This window comes from Parasteatoda tepidariorum, chromosome 5, assembly GCF_982258835.1.
Source record: "Parasteatoda tepidariorum strain Cologne lab strain chromosome 5, Ptep-v5.0, whole genome shotgun sequence".
Lineage (NCBI taxonomy): Eukaryota > Metazoa > Arthropoda > Arachnida > Araneae > Theridiidae > Parasteatoda > Parasteatoda tepidariorum.
The window spans coordinates 57200133-57222077 of NC_141759.1; the positions used below are offsets into that span (position 1 = coordinate 57200133).

Genomic DNA, 21945 nt, shown 5'->3' on the forward strand with positions numbered 1-21945 from the left:
GTGCAACGGAAATGGATGATCAAGCAAATTGTTACAAAATTTTGCAGGAACTTTTTTTATCAGGTCTTATGTACATATATTTTATTTACTTAATTGGTATGGCTATCAAAATCATTTTAAATGAAATGTCCATTTTTAACAGCTCGACTTTAAGCAATTAAGTGACGTTGATTATTTTTTACACAGATTCAACAATGATGCCCATTTTTGGTTCTCAAGAAGATTAGGTATTGAAGATGACATAGCACAAAACATTGGAATTCTAGCCCAGGGAGACAAAAAAAATTACAGCTCTTACGGTAAGATTTGACGGCCTGTATTTTTAAGACTCCCCAAACTTTATTTTAAAACTGTAACCAAACTATACGAAGAAAGTAGCAAATCATGAGTGATAATTTAAAAAATGCGCTGCTTTGTACCTCATTGTTAATTTTTTTTGCAGTTTTGCAGATCATACATTATTAAGAAAATCATGATTTTTTTTAAATTTTTTATGGCTATCCGTGCCTTTCATTTCATAACTATCCGCTATGATTTTAGATAAATTCCTGTAAAAATATCACGATGCTATTTTGAGAAAAGGCAAAAAAAAAAAAAAAACGTGTGAATTTAAAATTTTTCGATTGTTTAAATGGCTACACCTTCTAAAAGCATCAATAGCCCAGGAAAGTGCTCGATTACAGAGCCTTTTCTAATCGTGAGCTTCACTCTTCAATCAATATATAATGGTTTCGGTTTATAAAAAGTCAAAAAATATTGGGGAAAGATATCTATTGAAAAATAAGGCACAGCATGACTAAAAAGGAAGGGCAGCACAAAAATGCGGATAATAAGCAATTATAAAATAAATTCATCTTGCACAATTGAAATATACATTATTATGCTTGAAATTAAAATATGATAATAATCTGTAATGATTAATAATTAATAAAAAACATGCAGTAGTTGAGCATATACATTGTAACTTACACAGATTTAGAACAAGTTTAAGTATCTAAAATTGAAAGTTAATGAAGCTAAGGCAGAAACCCATATACAAGAAATTTGAGTTAAAAGGGAAAAGTAAATCAAATTAAAAAACAAAAAATTTAAGGAGAGTATGAACTTGTGATAAATAACATTAGCACAGATTCTGTTATTTAACACGTTGAATGCCATGAGGGTGACCGGCACTGAGTTTGTTCGTAGCGCCACGGGGTCACCGGTGACCAGCGAAACCAAAATTATTTGAAACACACAATTCGAGTAAATTTTAATTTTTTAATATTATCGTTACTAAAATGGTTTGAAGAAATTAATGCAATATAGAACACACAAAATAGTTTTATTTATATGCACAGAGATGCCAACTTGCTCCGGACAGCAACTAAATATTTTCAAGTGGTAGTTTATTAATTGTGATTCTTGGTTTAATTAATTCAATTTAGTAGATTTTTATCCTCCACTATTTCTAAGCAATTCGTAGGCTTATATAATTCAACCCTTTTTTCTGATAAGTCATGTTAATCTTTCAAAAAGCTAGCAAACCTGTCTAATATTTGCAAATTTAGTTTGTAGTTATTTACCATTTGGGCAGCATGTCCTTTTTTGGACCTTGTGCCATTAAACCCCACATTCAATTCAATTTATTTACCATTTGACCAAACGGGCAAGGCGTATAAAATTAGCGTGGCATTCAACGTGTTAACCAAGAATTTTAGGGCAGAAAAACGTCAAAAACTGAATTTCGTGCTAACTTTGATTAAGCGTAACTCTGAAAATCAGCAGTGCCCCTTGGAAACGAATGCATGTCCATAACTAGACATTGGTATGCAAATAATAACATATCAGAGAATAATAAACATCAAAGTAAGTAGACGTTTTTGTATGTGATTTCGTAGCTTTAAACATCTTCCGCTCTAACTGATTAGCATATTTGAAGTCGAACCATTAAGACTGAGTGAAAATCTGATCATTGAATCAAGAGTTATTCAGATGTTTCATTTATTTTGTTGCACACTGTACGCTAACTATCAATTATAATGTAACATTCAAGTTAAGTAGTGTAGTACAGCTATATTTTTGTTTTTATGCACGTTTACTGACACATTTTTCTCATATTCAGTGCCATTTAACAATGAGATCGATGAATGTGCATCGATGCCAGTGACTGCCCATTTTAGTTTTAGGCCAATGCCAGCAGATGAAAGCATTCGAAGTAATCCAAGATTGTAAGTTTTGATCATCCTTATTTTGATTCAATTTTTACTGTACAATAAAGAGTTACTAAATCTGAGTGTACTAATCCTGTTAATACAATAAATACTTTTGTGTTTAGATTGCATAAATATGTTTCGATAAATTTATATTTATAGAATCAATAAAATTGGTTTGATATATTTAATCACGTCCATGTGATCATCGGAAAAACCCGTTTGCCTTACCAAAGCAATATTAGAACCAAAGCAATATTGGGAGGATTAAAAAAAAAATTACAAAATTAAGGGTAGTGACTATATTTTGTTCAGTCAAAATATGAACTCTAAGATTTTTTTCAAGAGTTATTAAAGTAATAAGTCAGGCATATTTCATGGTACAGTTTCAAAAAAATTTTGAAAGGATACATATAAATTATTAAAGTCAATGATAATATAAATGCAATGATAAATGTTAATTCAGAAATGGGTTAGTAATTACAGTGAATGTTAATTCAAACGCATTCAGTCAAGGCAATGACTTTCATCTGTTTTTAGACAGGCCCAATAATCCCGAGATAAAGTAATGATATTTTTTTTTTTCAGTTTCCTTCACCAAATTTATTTTAATTACTTTACCTAACTTACATTAAACTTAGATGACCGAACTTACTTTTCCTTTCGTTGCCTTGAGTAGGTATTACCGTTTAATTTGGTCTCTCATAAAACTGTCTTTTTTATATAAACGTGAATTCCTTGATCCCTAAGTACTCTCTTCCTATCACGAGAACGACATCAGGCACCAGACTCGTGTATTAAAAGTTACAGTAATTACGGTTACAAATCACTTCAAACAGGATTGTGGAATAAGTCATTTCACTTTGGTATAGGTTATGATAGTCATGCTAACTGAATATAGTTTTACTATTATTTACAGCAAGACAGATAACTTCAGACTTTCACTTGCGGGAACAGTTCTCGTGATGGCTGAACAATATTCCAGTGATATATGTTTCTTTTTTTTTGCCAGACTTATTTTATAACACCGTTCGATCAGCTTAGAACATAATTCATAATGCCTTCTTCATATGGTGCTGTAATTGCCATTGAACTCTATATTTAACTCAACAACAGAAAGCAATAATTGCAATACAGTATTCTTTGTTTCAGACTATCAATTTATGATGCAGCCCTAGTGTTGATGATGACGCGTCACTTTCGCCCAATACGACGATTTCGAGTAGCTGCCATACGGATTATAATTGAGGTAAATAATTTTGCAGTTTCTATCGATTTCTACCTTATCATTCATGTTATCAGATAAAGGAAAATATTTCGAAGTAAAACTCATAAAATTAAAAATGAAATAAAAATTGTGATAGAAGAATTTTTAAAAGCTCATAATTTTTTTAAAAAAATAAGGGGTTAAGAGAAATAGAACAGTTTTTAAAAATTGGTCTAGGTTACAAACATTATATATCCTGTTAGACAATGTAAATAATTTCATTCCTAAAAAGCCTCAACCAGTTTTTAAATGTTTTTTTAAAGCAGGTAAAGGATTCTTAGCCTAAGAACGACAGTGAAGGCGTTGTTATTGACATTATCTTCAGCTAAAATTAATTTAATGCTGAAAATGATTTTTATTTCTTTTGCAGAGCTTTTCCATTGTAGTTGAGGTTTGTTTGATGTTGAATATGATTTTCAATCCTTTTGTGTAACTTTGTCCTTAGAAAATATTTTTCCTTTTTCTATAGAAAGTATTGGTTTTCTACTAAACCCTGTTACATTTCAGTTAAACTTTATAGGAATACAATTTTGAAATATTCTTTTTGAATGCTAGGTATCATGAGAATAAAGTATTTTCTAATACTTTAATACTTCACTAAAAGGAGTAGCTGATTTATATTTTAGGCCCATTTATATATTACAAAATAAGACACACAACTATTTTCTTTAACAACATTTCTAAATTAATATTTTTATATATCATTTGTTCATCTATTTCCAACACCAAATTTGCTCTTCAAAATATGTCAGTTTGTTAATTACACAATCCAGATTGTTAAATGTTAGACTCCCATTACATGTAATATAAACATAAATACAATACCTCAAAAGTATTGTAATCAAATTATATCCTGTAAAAAAAATTACGAAAAAAAGGAGAGATTTGTCAACAATTCAGGCCAGATTGTTAAATATTTGACCCTCATTACATAAAATTTAAACAAAACATCTCATAAGTATTGAAATCTAAGTATATTTAGTAATAAAAGTCCATTTATATATTATAAAATAAGACAAAATTCCCACAACTATTTTCTTTAACAACATTTCCAAATTAATATTTTTATGTATCATTTGTACATCTCTTTCTATCACCTAATTTGTTCTTTAAAATCTGTTAGTTTGTTAATTATACAGGCCAGATTGCTAAATGTTAGACTCCCATTAAATATAATATAAACATAAATAAAATACCTCAAAAGTATTGGAATCAAATTATATCCAGTAAAAAGAAATTACGAAAAAAAGGAGAGATTTGTCCACAATTCACGCCAGATTGTTAAATATTTGACCCTCATTACATAAAATTTAAACAAAACACCTCATAAATATTGAAATCTAAATACATTTAGTAATAAAAGTCCATGGAAACATTAAGGAGCTATCTTTTTAATTAGTTCTATAAGCAGTGAAATATTAAAATCAAGCAATAAATTCAATAATTTCTCTTAAATTAAGTACGGAATTCTGGTTACTAAAAATTGATCAGCGTTATTCAAAAAAATTTTTTTAGTTCACTTCGTTTTATATAACGTAATGAATATAGATTTCTGTTCCATATTCCTAGTCAGACAAGCACTATATATAAACATTCTCTTTTTACGTCTCTAAGAATGCAAATAAAAAAGATATTCTTCCTTGTCGTGGAAAAATTTAATGCTAATGCCTGTTTCTATAGCAACGTCGGCAAAGAAAAGAAGCCAGTAGCAAGATGCAGGGCCAGATTTCAATTGAATCTCAAGATAGTTCACTTAAGTGGAAACCTAAAAGCATAAGGTATGAATTGCATTACATTTATGAAATTGGATCTGAATAAAAGATAAATTCCTGCTAAAAATCTAGGATAAAGACAAAATATATTTCATGAATGGTTTTATTTTATATTTTTAAATCTAACATTTAAATAAATGAATTTCTTTAGGTGTTTTAATAAAAAGGTTTTTTTTTAACGTATATGTCACAGAAAATTTTATTACGACATATTTTATTGATGTATAGAACAAAATAAAAAACGGACCACCTTGAATAACTTTTGATCTAATGAGCGTATCTTCACGTTATAGGACTTAATCTTGATTGTTCAAGGGGATGAACTTAAACATGCTAATTAATTAGTGCAGACGACATTTTAAGTTAAGAAATCAGACACAAAAACGTACTTTTCCAGAATAAACGTAACTTTGTTTTCGACAGAATCAGATTTCTGACTCCCAAAATATAGAGGGTGGATACAATCTGGGTAATATGGTTCCATAGTTTGGTCAGGCGAGAGGTCCAAAGTTTCGACCCCTTAAAGTTAATTTTATTTTTTTGAATAATTTGCCATAATTAGAGATTTTTTAAAAGAATTGAAAAATTTTTGCTAACAGATATTAAATTTATTTATCCAAAGATAATCTTACGGAAAATATAACTTCTAACAAATATTTATTAATTTTTATTGTTTTATTTAATTAATGGTCGAAAATCTTTTGAATTGTAAGTTATAATATTTTTTACATCATTTTGAGGAATATAATTTTACATGACAAAATACAAAATTTGTACAAATTCAGTTCCTGGAAGTTCCAAAATAGTTTCTGGGAAAGAGAATTGTAAAGAAGCCGTATTTTTAAAATTTGATTTCTCAGGAACGATTTACCCGATTTCGCTTAAATTTTGTAATTTGTCATGTAAAATTACATCTTTCAAAATGATGCAAAAAATTTTATACCTTAAAATTCAAAATATTTTTGACCAGTATTAAATAAAATGATAAAAAATTATAATAATTTACTGAAAATTACATTTTTCAAGGAATTATCTCTGGATAAACGAAATTTATAGTTGTGTGCAATTTTTTTAATTCGCTTAAAAAGTTCTCGAGATATGGTGAAATACGCGAGAAATAAAATTAACGTTAAGGGGCCTAAACTATGGGAGATATTTCCCAGAGTGCAGTTACCCCCTATATCTAAGGGGTCATAAATCCGAATCCATTGTGAAAGGGTATGTTTATTCAGAAGTACGTTTTTGTGTCTGATTTCGTAACTTAAAACATTGGCTGCATTAGCATACGTAGTTACCCACTAAAACCTTTAAGATTGAGTCCTAGAACGTGAAAATACGACCATTAGTTATCAAAAGCTATTCTGGGGGGGGGAGTCGGTTTTTTATTTTGTGCACTGTTCACACAATTATGTTTTATATTTGCGTCCTCACAATTATGTTAGCAAAATTAAAGTTTTAATAAATTAGAATTAAAAGAAATTTTTGCGCAACTAGTTATAAATAGTTTAAGCACGGGCACAGAATCAAATGTTTATGTTAATAACAGTTTCATAAAAATTCTATGACGTTGAAAATTCTCTGCTTTATTTCATTACTGCTGGAAAATATAATTTGCTAAAATTTCAAATGTTTGGTAATAGTAAGGTCTTATATTATAAACTTTTATAAGTAACTTAAAGAAGCTGAGAAAGAAATCCAGTACGTTTATAAAACGCACAATTTTTTTCGTCTTTGCACATAATTTTGCTTTTTGTAATAATAAATATGCGTCGGATACAGCTAACATAACGTATTAAAAAATTACAGATACAAAAATATTTTGGCTAGAAGAATTAACCCACTCAAGTAGTCCCAAGTCAAGTAGTGATGCTGAATACATTTCATCTTTATTCCAATAAGATGAAATGTATTCAGCAACAATTAAAATTAAGTAAAAAATTTAAATTATTTTAGTACATGAATTGAAAAAGTTAGTGAAAGAACCAGGTAAGTGATATTTTCAGAACGAAAAAGAATTTTACCCAATCTATTTTATTAATAATTTATTAAAAGGCGGGACTAATAATTCTTGGCTTTATTTCATTTGCCATTGCCTAATTTTAAATAAAAATCACGCAAGCATGCTAAATACTAAAGTGATTGACTATGTGAAGATTTTTTTAAAAAAAAGATGGCAAAAGCAGTTCTGTTACATAAAACATATCTATATAGATGCCACCACTTATCGTTATTTTCTCTAATTCATTAATTCCCTTAAAAATTTCACTTACCTGGTTCTTCCATCAAATTTTTTGTGTAGGCTTTTCAGTTTAAGCATGATTACGTAAGTGTTTCTCAGTACTGATTTATTTATTCTTTACTTATTTTTTATTCACCCCGTGCGAAGAACGAATATTCGGCTAATAATTAATAAAACTAGTATACAACCGGCATTTCGTATCAGCGTGTCTGTAAAACCGTTTCTCCTTTCAACGAGTTTGTATGCAGTGAAGTAACGTTATAGTAACATTTTTAACGCGTTTTTGTAACCTTACTGATACCCTGTGATAGCACTGAAGAGAGAAGAAAGAAGAAGAAGAAAAAAATTATCGAATCCTGAACAATGTATTTTCTTTGCTTTCTGATACATGTAAAAATTGACTTTTTAACTTAATCTTCGTACAACAATTAATTCAGTCATCAGTCGAGTCATCTTAAAATTGTGGAATATTGTGGATACCCCTTATTCGGGACTTTAAAAAATTACACATTTAGCCACAATTTTAAACTGCTGTTCAATTTTTATAAGATAATATTTTGGTCATCATCCGTATTAATTGTGAAATAATGGTTGAGCAAAATGTATGATGAAAAATATTAAGCATCTGAAACGCCGAATTTTAAGATCGGGTAAAGTGTTCAAATTGTTCGGTATACCAGATGTATCAGGAATACTATAAGTGAAAAATGAATTGAAATTCGACAATTACATAAGTCGCCCTCTGGTGGCAAATTTCAGAATAACATATATTTTCACTCTGTTTATACATATATTTATTAAATTGTTTACTCAATTATACATATATTTTTATTACATATATTACAATTATACATATATTACTCAATTTATACATATATTTATTAAATTGTTTACATAATTTCACAATTTTATATGTTTCAGCTATTAAATATTATGAAATAGTGAGTTTTAATTTTCGATATACCACAGTAAAACTTTATAACATAAAAAAGGCTTTTAATTTATTATGAAAATAAATTTCTAAACATGATTAACTTTTTGTACAAATAATGAATTTTATTATTCGATTAACTTCCAGTTCAATAATAAGCATTATGCCTTGATTTTTGATCCAAAAATAAATTTCCGTAAAATAAAAATTTAGTACTTCCCCGTAGCATCTTGCACGATCATGTATTTAAGTTCTGAGCAACGCAGTTATTACAAAACAGCCCAGTTTCTAAACAGAAAAAAAAATACATTCAAATCGTATTTTCTTGCTGTTTACCTCTGATTAACATTATAAAAAAACTGATATTAAACTGATATAACCATGCTGATTTTCTTGTTTTTCTATAATAAACAATTGTTTTAAAATACTACTGAAAAAAAAAACCCAGTTAAAAACGTTTTCAAACAGTTACTAGATAACACCATACAAAATTTTCACTAAGTTATAAGTATTTTAAATCTTTAAAGCAATAAATTATTATCAATTTAAACAAAATTGTTCAACTTACTTTTTACTAATTTATCACATGAATAATATAATTTCGAAGCGGATTATTTTTCAATTTTCTTTTTATCTTTTATAAAAATGTGGGAAGTATTCCCGCCAACTTTAGTGATTTCTAAGTGTCAGTTAAAAGCTATTTTCCCATTTATGATTTGTGCGGTCATCTGTTAAGAACTTCAGAAGATTAAAAAAAAGTAAGAAATATTAAAAGTAGGCTTTGTGTACGTAAATAAAAACCAAGTGGAAAGAACGGGTTATGCCTATTTTTCAAAATAATTGCAATTGGGTCACCATATGGCATAATAAGGATTACAAAATTTTTACAAATCAATAACGTGGAAAATAGGCTCTTCCCAAGAGTTACACAGTGAAGTCATTACACAGTGAAGATGCATCCAGCTATGAAAAAAAAAGTACTGGTCACGCGCTTCCGTCATTTTTTTTTCGGACTCAACTTCATGGACACAAATCGTTTTCTTCCACTTTGATCTTCAGATGTGGGTAACAGTAAAGGTTAGCGTGAGTTCTAGAAGAGAGATCCAAATTGGGAGCTATTTTTTCTTGAGCATTTTATGTTCACTCATTTCTCATCTAATTTATTTGTCAAGTTATTATATCAAGTATCTTTCTTATTAAGTATTAAAAATGGAACCTTGGAGGTGCCAGTGTTTGAACCCGGGGCCTTTTACATGCAAAACGAACGCTCTACCACTGAGCTACTATAAACACAGAACCACTATAAACACATAATTTATAAATTTGGTTATTTTTAAGCAAATAAATTCAAGTTTATTACAAATTCTTTACAGTAGATAAAAACGTAACCCATATACTTAATAAAAAAAACTAAATTAAGTTTTGGTTGACAAGTTAATTTTTAATTTCTTTTCATAAATCAATCCCAAAACTGTTTTAACACAACATTACTAAATTTAAAACAACTAAATTATGTTTTAGTTTACAAATTAATTTTTAATTTCTTTTCATAAATCAATCCCAAAACTGTTTTAACACAACGTTACTAAATTTAGAAAAAAATAAATTATGTTTTAGTTTACAAGTTAATTTTTAATTTCTTTTCATAAATCAATCCCAAAACTGTTTTAACACAACGTTACTAAATTTAAAAAAACTAAATTATGTTTTAGTTTACAAGTCAATTTTTAATTTCTTTTCATAAATCAATCCCAAACTGATTTAACACAACGTTACTAAATTTTAAAAAACTAAATTATGTTTTAGTTTATAAGTTAATTTTTAATTTCTTTTCATAAATCAATCCCAAAACTGTTTTAACACAACTTTATTAAATTTAAAGAAACTAAATTATGTCTTAGTTTACAAGTTAATTTTTAATTTCCTTTCATAAATCAATCCCAAAACTGTTTTAACACAACGTTACTAAATTTAAATAAAACTAAATTATGTTTTAGTTTACAAGTTAATTTTTAATTTCTTTTCATAAATCAATCCCAAAACTGTTTTAACACAACGTTACTAGAAAAATGGCCAGATAAAGGATTAATATATTTGACAAACTTAATATCATCTTCTTTATCCAATCACTTATATCTTAAATTTGCTTCTTAGAAAGAGCTAAACAAAAACAATTTCTGAAAATCTTAATTTTCCTGTAACTATTCCGTGTAATTAACTAAGATGATGAATTCATTCTGAGAAAAAATTCATCAGCTTATCACATCTTCTGATGAACGTGGTACCTTAATCATAACTTCTTAATACTTAGGAGAAAGATTCGATTTCTCCTGGGAGAAATAATTCATTTTACTTTCGATAATTCATCGCAACTCATTAATATGTTACGTCATATTAATGCTCCGATAAATGTCGGGCTTGATTCTCCTCTATAGGGTTACTCATTACCTTTTTTTTTCTAACCTTTAAAAGTTAATTAGATCAATTACGAACGCGTGAAATTTGTAACGGTTACGGTTCAGTTATTTAGGAATAAAGTTTACGAACATCAGAAGCAGAGAAGTCAAGATCTGCGAACAATTTTTTAAAAAAAATAATAAAGGTTTATATATAGCATAATGAAAGTAAATTTAAAATACTTTAAATGTTAATCTTAATTTTAGAAATACTAGAAAAGAAAAAAATTACTCACTATTTATTTTGAAAAATCATGCAAAGGGTTACTTTGCATGAATTTTTTTTTTTGTGTGAAATAAATCAGGGTGATATAATTAAGGCTCTATATTGAACGATAAATGTTTTTGAAAAAATCATACTGAAAATATACAATGTAAAACAATTATGATGGAAAAATCCATCATCATGCAAATTTACAAGTTAAGCTCAGTGCAAAATAAATAAAAGATAATACATCCTTGTATCATTTTTATTCCTGGTGATAATTTTATTTTATAACCGTCTTTGAACAGCAGAACCAGTTTTGAATTTACGACTACTAATTTTCAACTCATTAGCCTTGTAATTTTGAACCCTATCCAGAAGACAAAGGAAATCTTGGCTCAAGTATTGAGGGAAATTGCCTTCGTGGAGGACCTGTTGATGGAACTAACCCAAATTTGCGTCGAATGGAAAGGAAACCACGAAAATCTCCCATGGTTAGACTGAGGGGAAGGGAACTCTAACTCATGATCCGTCTACCACTGAGGATATTTTAAATCAGCAATGTGGTCGGTGCGAGTCGGGCGCGGAATTTCTTATCAGCCAGTGTGGACCAGAAGACCATGATCATTGACCAAAAGTCAAAAATTAATTTTCAACTAAAATATGTTTAGGCAGTTTTAATATAGCCCAAATTAAGTATTCATAATCATTCCTAACATTATAATTTACTTTTTGGACCGACGAGAGTACAATGTAGTGAAAAATATGTTAAAAAAATTTTTTTCAATTTAACTTTTAAATTTATATTTCAGAAATATATATAGGAATTTCACCTTTCTGTTACATTTTTATCAAAGTAATTAGTCTGAAATTATAGCACAATTTTTCAATTTGTCGGATTAGTTAATACTCTTGACAAACTCATAGTTTATATCTTATCATTTGACATTTTACAATGTTTGAATCACTTTCTAAACTTATCTTCAAAATGTTCCACGAGGTAATTAGCTAAACTTTTTTTTTGTTGTCTTCTTTGATGTTTCTTCTATCGATAAAAACTGCCCCATTTTGGTCATATTGCAAAGGTGGACTAAATATACCGAAAAACAAAAATTATGTTTTTTTTTTCATGTTTTCGCGTTATTTTGTAATATTACTTCGGAAATATAATTTGCTTTTCATTTTTTGATATAAAATTATGAAAATTATTATATTTTCATTGTTATATTTGATTATTTAAACGTACTATTTTATATATTTTTTATTTTTACTCGCCATATTTCAGTCGCAATTTTGTTTCGTTTTTTTGTTGTTATTTATAGTGTGTTTCAAAATTTTAACTGTGAATTCAATTTACCAGCACATAAATACCCCCAAATTTCGAAACAAATTTTATCGAAATACTAATTTTGACCACGAAACCATGGATGCTGGCCCACTAGGCATCGCTGGGATTCGAATCCGGTACACCTCTCCTGGTGATAATTAATAAAAACAATTGTTATTCTCCTCCTGAAAGACTCTTATAATTCCATCTGCATCGCAGTTCTCGTCAGAATATTCGTCATAAAAACGATCTTCGGATAGTTAATCATCTTCAAATTGGTCCAAGTAATCTTCAAGTAATCTCTTCTAAATTTCTCTACAAAAATCAAATATAACATAAAATAAACATATAGTAAAAAGCATTTCCGTCATACATTAGAAGTGAAGCAACTATATAGTGATGTAAATTTCTGTCGCATGGTTTTGGGATGATTATTTGAAGTATTCGATATAAATTGCACAAAAAATAACAGGAAGACAAAACACTCATTATCACTTTTATTAGCAAAAAATCTCAGATTACTTATTTTAAAAAAATCTAGAAATCTCACGTTTCTTCCAACAACAACAAACAGCGGAATGACAAGTTCAGAACCACCATAATGATTGTGACATTTGATTTTTTTGACAGCTACGCTCCTTATTTTACAATAGTAGTGAAAAAAGTTGTCAGCAACAACCAATTAACAATACACCTGTTTTGAGTAAAAAAATGTTGCTCGCTTAATGTTATGATGGAAATTTCCGCCATCATGCAAAAAAGGGTTATTTAATTTTATAAAACAACGTAAAATTTGAAAAAAAAATATTTAAATCTTCGAAAAAGTGTTTTAATGTAAAATTCTGTTTTAAACATTTCACATCATAAAAGCGTACTTAAATTCAAGATAATTACGATTGAAGGCTTTTTGTAAACTAATGAGAAACCACAAGAAATAGTAAAGAGATTTATTTCAAGCATTGAAAAAATTGTTAAATCCATCATATTTGTTTTATCTTTCAATACTTTTGCTGATGCTTTTGGTTGCATGCAACAAAGTTATAAATTTAACGTACAGAAAAGAAAAACAACCATAATTTTTTTTAAAATTTGACTTATTACTTACAGTGTTTCTATTAAAATAAAAATTAAAACTGGGATGAGACAATCAATAAATCAACGATTCATGCGAATCATCATGCAGTTTTAAATCAATCTTTGCATAAATAAATTTACAGTACAACGATCTATAACCAGGATATTTCTATTTATGAAATAACCTGTCCTGCTTACTTTTCTTTAATTCCGTAGAGGAATTCAGAACTCACTAAATCGATGTGTTACTCCCACCTACTAAACATGTATATTTAAATTGATTTATCATCCATAAAATGCTCGCAGTAAAATAAGTCTCACGGAAGAATTCGCTTCGCTTATGATGGACGATAGAAACGCCTTTTGACCGGATTTTCTATTCTACGTGTAAGTGAAATCATTTTTCAAATGTGATATCACTCCTTTTGCCCCAATTTTTTGTCTATTGTCCACGGTACAGTGATGCCTGATACTAGAGCTGTACTGATTTGAATTATTGTGGCTGGAAATTGTAAAAAAATCTATAAAGAATAAGATATAAAGTTTACTTATGATTGTAATTGGCTAATGCGGATATTTAGTTTTAAGTGTTGCTTACTTATTGCTGGAGCAATTTAATCATTTACACGCAACGGGAAATTGTGTATTTATATTGCTTTGGGATGCAAAAAGTGAGCATGATAACTATTTGTTACAGTAACTGACAGAAACAAAAAAGTTTTAGTAAAGCTAAAGCAGATAAAGTACAAAGCATAAAGAAACATACATACACGATCATTTTGGTGCTATAGTGAGGTTTCAAGAGAAGGACAAATAAAGATTACTAATAAAGCTAAAACAACGTGAAACGTGTATAAGTAACAACACATAAACAGATACACACTATCTCTTTCATGCTATAGTGAGGGCTCAAAAGAAGGACAAATTAAAAATGCTAATGAAGCTAAAACAATGTGAAAAGTGTATAAATAACAACACATAAACAGATATACACTATCTCTTTCATGCTATAGTGAGGTCTCAAAAGAAGGACAGATAAAAAAAATGCTAATGAAGCTAAAACAACGTGAAAAGTGAATAAATAACAACATATAAACAGACTTACACTATCGTTTTTGTGCTATAGTGACGTTTCAAGAGGACAAATAAAAAATTTTAAAAAAGCTAAAACAACGTGAAAAGTGTATAAATGACAACATATAAACAGACTTACACTATCGTTTTTGTGCTATAGTGACGTTTCAAGAGGACAAATAAAAAATTTTAAAAAAGCTAAAACAACGTGAAAAGTGTATAAATAACAACATATAAACAGACTTACACTATCGTTTTTGTGCTATAGTGACGTTTCAAGAGGACAAATAAAAAATGTTAATAAAGCTAAAACAACGTGAAAAGTGTATAAATAACAACATATAAACAGACTTACACTATCGTTTTTGTGCTATAGTGACGTTTCAAGAGGACAAATAAAAAATTTTAAAAAAGCTAAAACAACGTGAAAAGTGTATAAATAACAACATATAAACAGACTTACACTATCGTTTTTGTGCTATAGTGACGTTTCAAGAGGACAAATAAAAAATTTTAAAAAAGCTAAAACAACGTGAAAAGTGTATAAATAACAACATATAAACAGACTTACACTATCGTTTTTGTGCTATAGTGACGTTTCAAGAGGACAAATAAAAAATGTTAATAAAGCTAAAACAACGTGAAAAGTGTATAAATAACAACATATAAACAGACTTACACTATCGTTTTTGTGCTATAGTGACGTTTCAAGAGGACAAATAAAAAATTTTAAAAAAGCTAAAACAACGTGAAAAGTGTATAAATAACAACATATAAACAGACTTACACTATCGTTTTTGTGCTATAGTGACGTTTCAAGAGGACAAATAAAAAATGTTAATAAAGCTAAAACAACGTGAAAAGTGTATAAATAACAACACATAAACAAATACACACTATCTCTTTCATGCTATAGTGAGGGCTCAAAAGAAGGACAAATTAAAAATGCTAATGAAGCTAAAACATAGATTCTCAACCTTTTTTACGTTGCCGCCCCCCTAAGAGTCAGAAAAAATCTCAACGCCCCCCTTTTTAAAAATCCAGTTATTTAGAGCATGGGGAGGGAGGTGTGCTGAATTTAAAGAGGCAACATTTTTAAGGCAATTAATCGCAATCTCTTTGTTATAATCAAAATAATTACAGTAATGAAAAAATACACCTGAGACACCTATGCTTAATAAGAGTCATTTATTCTAGATAGTTTAAAAACGATAGATTTAAAAACGATAGTTTAAATAAGATAGTTTAAAAACTTATTCTAAAAAGTAGTAACAACGAAACAATCAAGTAACTATGTCAGTGAGATGATTGTGCTTGGTTCAGGGCCAGTTACTTAACGTTCGGTTCAATATTTTCAATGAGGTGAAGACGCAAGTCCCCTCTTTACACAATTTTGACTCAACTGTTTATGACTAGATACGTCACATCACTGAATCTTCGTTCCACAAGGTAGAAGGAAGGGAAGGCTATTAAATGCTACCTTGAAGCCAAAATTCTGTAAGACGATTACTATTTCAAAGCTTCATTAGTTGAAAGTTCTATCAATTCCTTCTGAATCTGAACCTCTGCTGTTTCAATATTCTTAACCTTAACCTACAATGTCCTTAACCTACAATGGGTTAAACATACAATGTCAACCAACCATTGCAGTAGCTCCGTCAGTGGCAACAGACACAATATTCGAAGGAGAAATGTTTTTCTCTATAAAATAATCTTTGACAGTATTAAAAATAGATTTACCTTCGGTATCTTCAATCAGGATTTTTGCAAAAAGCATCTCTTGAATAATTTTTCATTCATTCATAAATCGGAAGTACTCCTACAGTAAAGCCTCATTACTTGGCAAGGTTGACTCATTAACTTGAAGGGAAATACGTTGGACATCAAAAGTTTGCATAAGTAAACTTCAATGTCTTCAGCCATCTCATCAATCCGGTGCAACACTGTATCGTTCCGAATCCGAACTTCAAGTACGTGGCACTGTATTGACGACACTTTTTTTATTAACCGACATTGTAGGCAGCAGCAAAATACAAACGAGGAAAGAAAATAAACTATATCTTAAAATCAATAGATAATTTACGCTGAAGAACAAATTCGCGCAAGTACCTGGTCAAATAATCAATGAAATTAAATCAAAACTGGGGAAAAAACTGAAAGGGAGCGAACGAAAACCATCATAAGAAACACGGATCAAATCAAACATTCATACTGAAAGCGCATGCAATTTTCGCCAAATGGCTTAAATAAGTCAGAAGCAAAAACAACTCACTCATGCCCTGCGATAGTTCGGATTGGAGAATAGTTGTCACATAAGTTCGTTTTACTGCTGGTACAAATAGTGTATCGGATAATTTTAATTTATTATATTAATTTTATTATTTTTCATTAATTATAATTTTTGATTTACTTTATTTATTAAAGTAATTTTAATTTAATAATTTTATTTAGAAGTTTTAAAAATTAATTTGAATACTCATCGCTCCTCTACCGCCCAAAACATACCTACCGCCCCCCTACTGCCCAAAATAAGTTCATCGCCCCCGTTGAGAATCAGTAAGCTAAAACAATGTGAAAAGTGTATAAAAAACAACACATAAACAGATATACACTATCTCTTTCGTGCTATAGTGAGGTCTCAAAAGGACAAATAAAAAAATGTTAATAAAGCTAAAACAACGTGAAAAGTGTATAAATAACAACATATAAACAGACTTACACTATCGTTTTTGTGCTATAGTGAGGTCTCAAAAGGACAAATAAAAAAATGTTAATAAAGCTAAAACAACGTGAAAAGTGTATAAATAACAACACATAAACAGATAAACACTATCTCTTTCATGCTATAGTGAGGGCTCAAAAGAAGGACAAATTAAAAATGCTAATGAAGCTAAAACAACGTGAAAAGTGTATAAATAGCAACACATAAACAGACTTACACTATCGTTTTTGTGCTATAGTGAGGTCTCAAGAAAGGGACAAATAAAAAATGCTAATAAAGCTAAAACAACGTGAAAAGTGTATAAATAGCAACACATAAACAGACTTACACTATCGTTTTTGTGCTATAGTGAGGTCTCAAGAAAGGGACAAATAAAAAATGCTAATAAAGCTAAAACAACGTGAAAAGTGTATAAATAGCAACACATAAACAGACTTACACTATCGTTTTTGTGCTATAGTGAGGTCTCAAGAAAGGGACAAATAAAAAATGCTAATAAAGCTAAAGCAGCAGTGAAAGTACAAAAATAATGTTATATTACGTGATAGATTTAGCATTTTAGTGAAATCTCGAGAAAATACAAATAAATTTTTATAAAGCAAGGTAAAAAGTGCAAATAAACAGACATACACGATCGTTTTCTCACTATAAGGAGGCCTATTCTTCAATGTCGTGACACAGAATGAAAGGAAGAAACAAATATACTGACGAAATTACGAACAAGTTACAAAAAAGGATACTACTGGGATAGAGGAACAAGATAGTTATCAAAAGTAAGGAAAACGGTGTGGTGGGAAGGAAAAGGGGAATATAAATAAAAAACAAATACATTTCAAAACATCTGGAAAACAAAGAGGTACTAGAAAGATCATTAACTAAATTAGTAGAACATTTTCAAACAAGTAATGATTCTCAGAAATCTTGGTCAGTGGCTAAGGAATATTGTTGAATGATTTTAACAGAAGAAAACTCAAACCAATGAATATATATTTAGAAGTGTAGGGCGATGGAATATCTCTTTTTGGTATTTCGTTTTGAACTTGTCTGTCACGTGCTTTGACTCGAAGTTAAAAAAACGCGTTTCACTTTGCACGCCAGATCACACCGATTATAAATTCGATAAGTACCCCTTCGATTTTTCCCGCAATAGATTATTTTAAAGTTGGTGAGGTTTAGTTTAAAACGACAGGTCGGTACTTTTAAACTCATGTTTATGTAAAAGTTCAGCAAGTCTGGTGATCTATTTTGGTAAAATAATCCAATCATTAAAGTTCAAGTTAGGGAGCTTATTGGATTACGTGATTATAATATTAGAAGGATACGTGATAGTATGAGAAGGAAACCCACGGTCGATAGTGGCAGCCTGAAGGGTAAAAGAGTTCGTCATTGAGGAGATAATTGTTAGAACAAATTTTAGAGACATGGTAAACATACCCTCCAACTGCTACGGAATTTCCGTAGTTTCAGAAATCTTCTTTTCAGACGGTAGCAACATTAATGTCTTAATATTTAAAAAAAATTAATTTTAGCGTAACTTGTCCACTATTACTTATAAAAGTGCAGGCCATATGGCTAGATTCTTAAGTTCTGATAAAAGTTTTATAAGAGATCCATTTGCTTCAAAAATTTCTACTTTGGTTCGCTACCACTAGAAAGAATTATTTTCAAAATCCTCATAAGTTGGAGGGTATGGGTAAACAAGCGTGCGGAAGGCAGTTAGATTTTGATTTGGGGATGGGATTAACGATTATAAAAGGACAGTGAAACCGCAAACGGTTTCTGATAAACAGTGGAGAAAAGTTTATCTGAATGACCCAAAGCCTTGCATCAGACGTGTATAATGTCTGAAGCAACAAACTTTTATACCTTATCTAAAAATACGAATTCGTGTAAAATTGTTTAGTGTTTCTAATTCAGTGTAGTCGGACAGTAAGCGCGTGACATGTAAAACCAGTATTCTGCCTTACTGTAATAGCCGTACGCCGTGCAATACCAACGCCTCCTATAACTGAAAGCCTCCACACGGTTTTTTTATAGGTAGTCCGATCAGACCACTATAAAGGATATCCACTTACCGAACGAGTCAGTTAATATAGAATAGTTAAAATAAGAAAGTGGTAGCAAATATATGACTAAAAATTTATTTTACTTATGAATATTATAGGTTTGCCTTATTCACTCGTCAACCATTACAGATTCGATTCTCAAATATATAAGATAAATTTCTCTCAATTACTTTTATAAAAGGTTTTGGGTTCATGCGCGAAACGGGTTCACTTTTTAAACAGTCTGCGTGAACTACTTATAAAAGACCGTGTGGAGGCTTCTTGATGTAAGAGGTGATGGCAATACCCATTGAAAATAAAAATGTAATTTTCAAATCACTGTATTATAAGTGACGATTTTATTTGTACCTTTGCACCTTTTAAAGGTGTAAATTGAGAAGATTTAAATTAGGAATCCAAAACTGGTTTTTTTAATTTATCTTAATTACTTAAAATTAGCAAACGGGGGGGGGGGAGACTTTTTAAACAACATATAGACACAGAAAAACTCTTTTTATTCGAATTTACAGCACTTTATTCATACATTATTCTCATTCTAAAGAGAAGAAAAAAAGCATCCATTTTAAGAAATAAAATACAGCATAAGAAATTAGATTTATTTCCCAAAAAGCTTTTCATTCACGCCTCAGCTTTATTTCCCTACGCCTGATGACAATTTTCATCAAATCTGTTCTGCATTAAATACAAATTAAATTTCAGATAGCTTTTAAATTAATCAGCGGAAGGCTTTTATTCTGCACATCAGGAAGGCATTCAACTGAGATTTCGTCAAAGTAACCTTATTACCGAAATTGGATAATTGAATAAACCCTTCAAGTTTTATTTCTTCGCGCAACTGGCTTTGAAAAGTCTTTGTCTGCTGGATTTAGAATGAAATTATTATATGAATTCAATTAACTTGTTCAGTTTACCGTGCAAAAGCGAGCATTCTTGCTATTAACAAGATACAGAATGTTTAATAACGCAGCATTCCGTTTTCTGCGAATTTCTATTTCTGTAATCCTCCAGATGAATAATTTCTTTACATTCCATTGATGATTCGTTTAATTTGTAAAACAAATGTAATTATTTGCATAGAGGTATTAAATAACTTATGTTAAGTTGGCCCTGCTAAAGACATCACGAAGGCATCGTTGTTAAGGAACTGAGCTATCATTGTAACAGATCTCGTTTCTAATACCCTATTGCTGGTTGAAGCCATAAGAGCTTTAGAACAATGGGCCTTAGTCTTCTGGGGAAAAAGGGTGGCTGGTGTGCAATTCTGACCAGATAACTCCTCTGATGCCACTGGTCCCTCACAATGACAGTTCAATTCCTTCAACCACTGAGCCACCATGGCTCAGCTTCTTATAGTAGTTGATTTAAATATTTACAGTGAAATAGATAATATATTCTGTCTGTATTATTTCTTACAGTACTAGCATGGGATTAACAGCAGAATCTAACTGGAGAAGTTTTCCTACCAGAGGTGAGTAGTTAGTATGCTCTGTTATAGACATAGTGATTCTCAGATAAGGCAATAAATACAAATGTAGTGGTTGCGCATGTGTCACATATAAAGCTTTAACAAATCTTTTCATGTTATTTCTTTATCTTAATTTTCATTATTTACAAATCTTATTTACTTATCAAATTTATTATTATAAACGAAACACGTTCTGAAATTTATTATATCCGGCATTTTAGATTTAAATTTCGATTAAAGTATGCTAGAATTAATATTTCGAGTTTTTCCCTTAACCTGGCGTGAGAACCGAAGAAATCCCTCCTATTTTTTGAACGAGTTATTAGAAATAGTTTCCTTTTTGCATGTGATTCAGGAGATCATCGGGATTTGTTTGCAAGATTTTCCCTAATTTTTATAAAGAAGCACCTCGATATTATGTCACTTGGATGATCGTTCTCTCCACAATAATGTCTAAATAAACATTGAAGTGTTCTTTTACGGTCTATCTTAACAGCTCGCTCCGACTATCTTCTTATATATGAGATATATGAGAGATAAAGAGAGAGCCTATCATTAAAAAAACTCTCAAAACATATCTTTTTTTCCCAATACACAGGTTAACAATTTTAATTTTAAAAACGATGTTCTGACCTATTAAGTTACAGGTGTCACCATAATTTTAACATTTCATTCAAAATAATGAAGATAAAAAAAGAATCTGTAATGTTCTTTCAAAAAAATACAAAATCGAAGAATGAAAAAAATCTTGCTTTAATATGAAATCTAAAATATACTCATGTGTCTAAAACTTTAAAAGTGTATGTTGTAAGCTACATAAAAGGATAAAAATATATTTTGCTATTAATAAAAAAGCATAATTAATCCAAAGAAAATAGAAAGAAGTATTTTCTCCCTTTGAAGATTCTTTGGCTACACGGTTGGATAACAGTCTTACATTTTCTTCTTGATTCTCTTTATATACTGTTCTTGATCTCTTATTTATTCTTGCTAACCTTCGAATTTCATGTGAATATCTTGTTTGTGGGCGGTGGTAATCAGATTTTTAGTAACAGAATATATTATACAAATTTTAAAAAATGGTTATGTAAGATTAAACAGACGTCTATATTTTAATATATTTGAGACCAACAATGCACGAACTTTGCGACTTAC

General features: G+C 29.7%; 1 protein-coding gene across 2 annotated transcripts in view; it reads left to right on the forward strand.

Moving 5' to 3' along the window:
• LOC107436813 (sodium/potassium/calcium exchanger 4) overlaps positions 1 to 21945 on the forward strand; it is a 185897-nt gene that overhangs the window by 154280 nt on the left and 9672 nt on the right. For both annotated transcript variants that reach the window (XM_087163991.1, XM_087163992.1), the window contains exons 8-12: positions 187 to 299; positions 2105 to 2210; positions 3345 to 3441; positions 5140 to 5237; positions 20741 to 20793. In XM_087163991.1, the coding sequence (XP_087020117.1) occupies positions 187 to 299; positions 2105 to 2210; positions 3345 to 3441; positions 5140 to 5237; positions 20741 to 20793 (467 nt within the window). The remainder of the gene's footprint in view (positions 1 to 186; positions 300 to 2104; positions 2211 to 3344; positions 3442 to 5139; positions 5238 to 20740; positions 20794 to 21945) is intronic.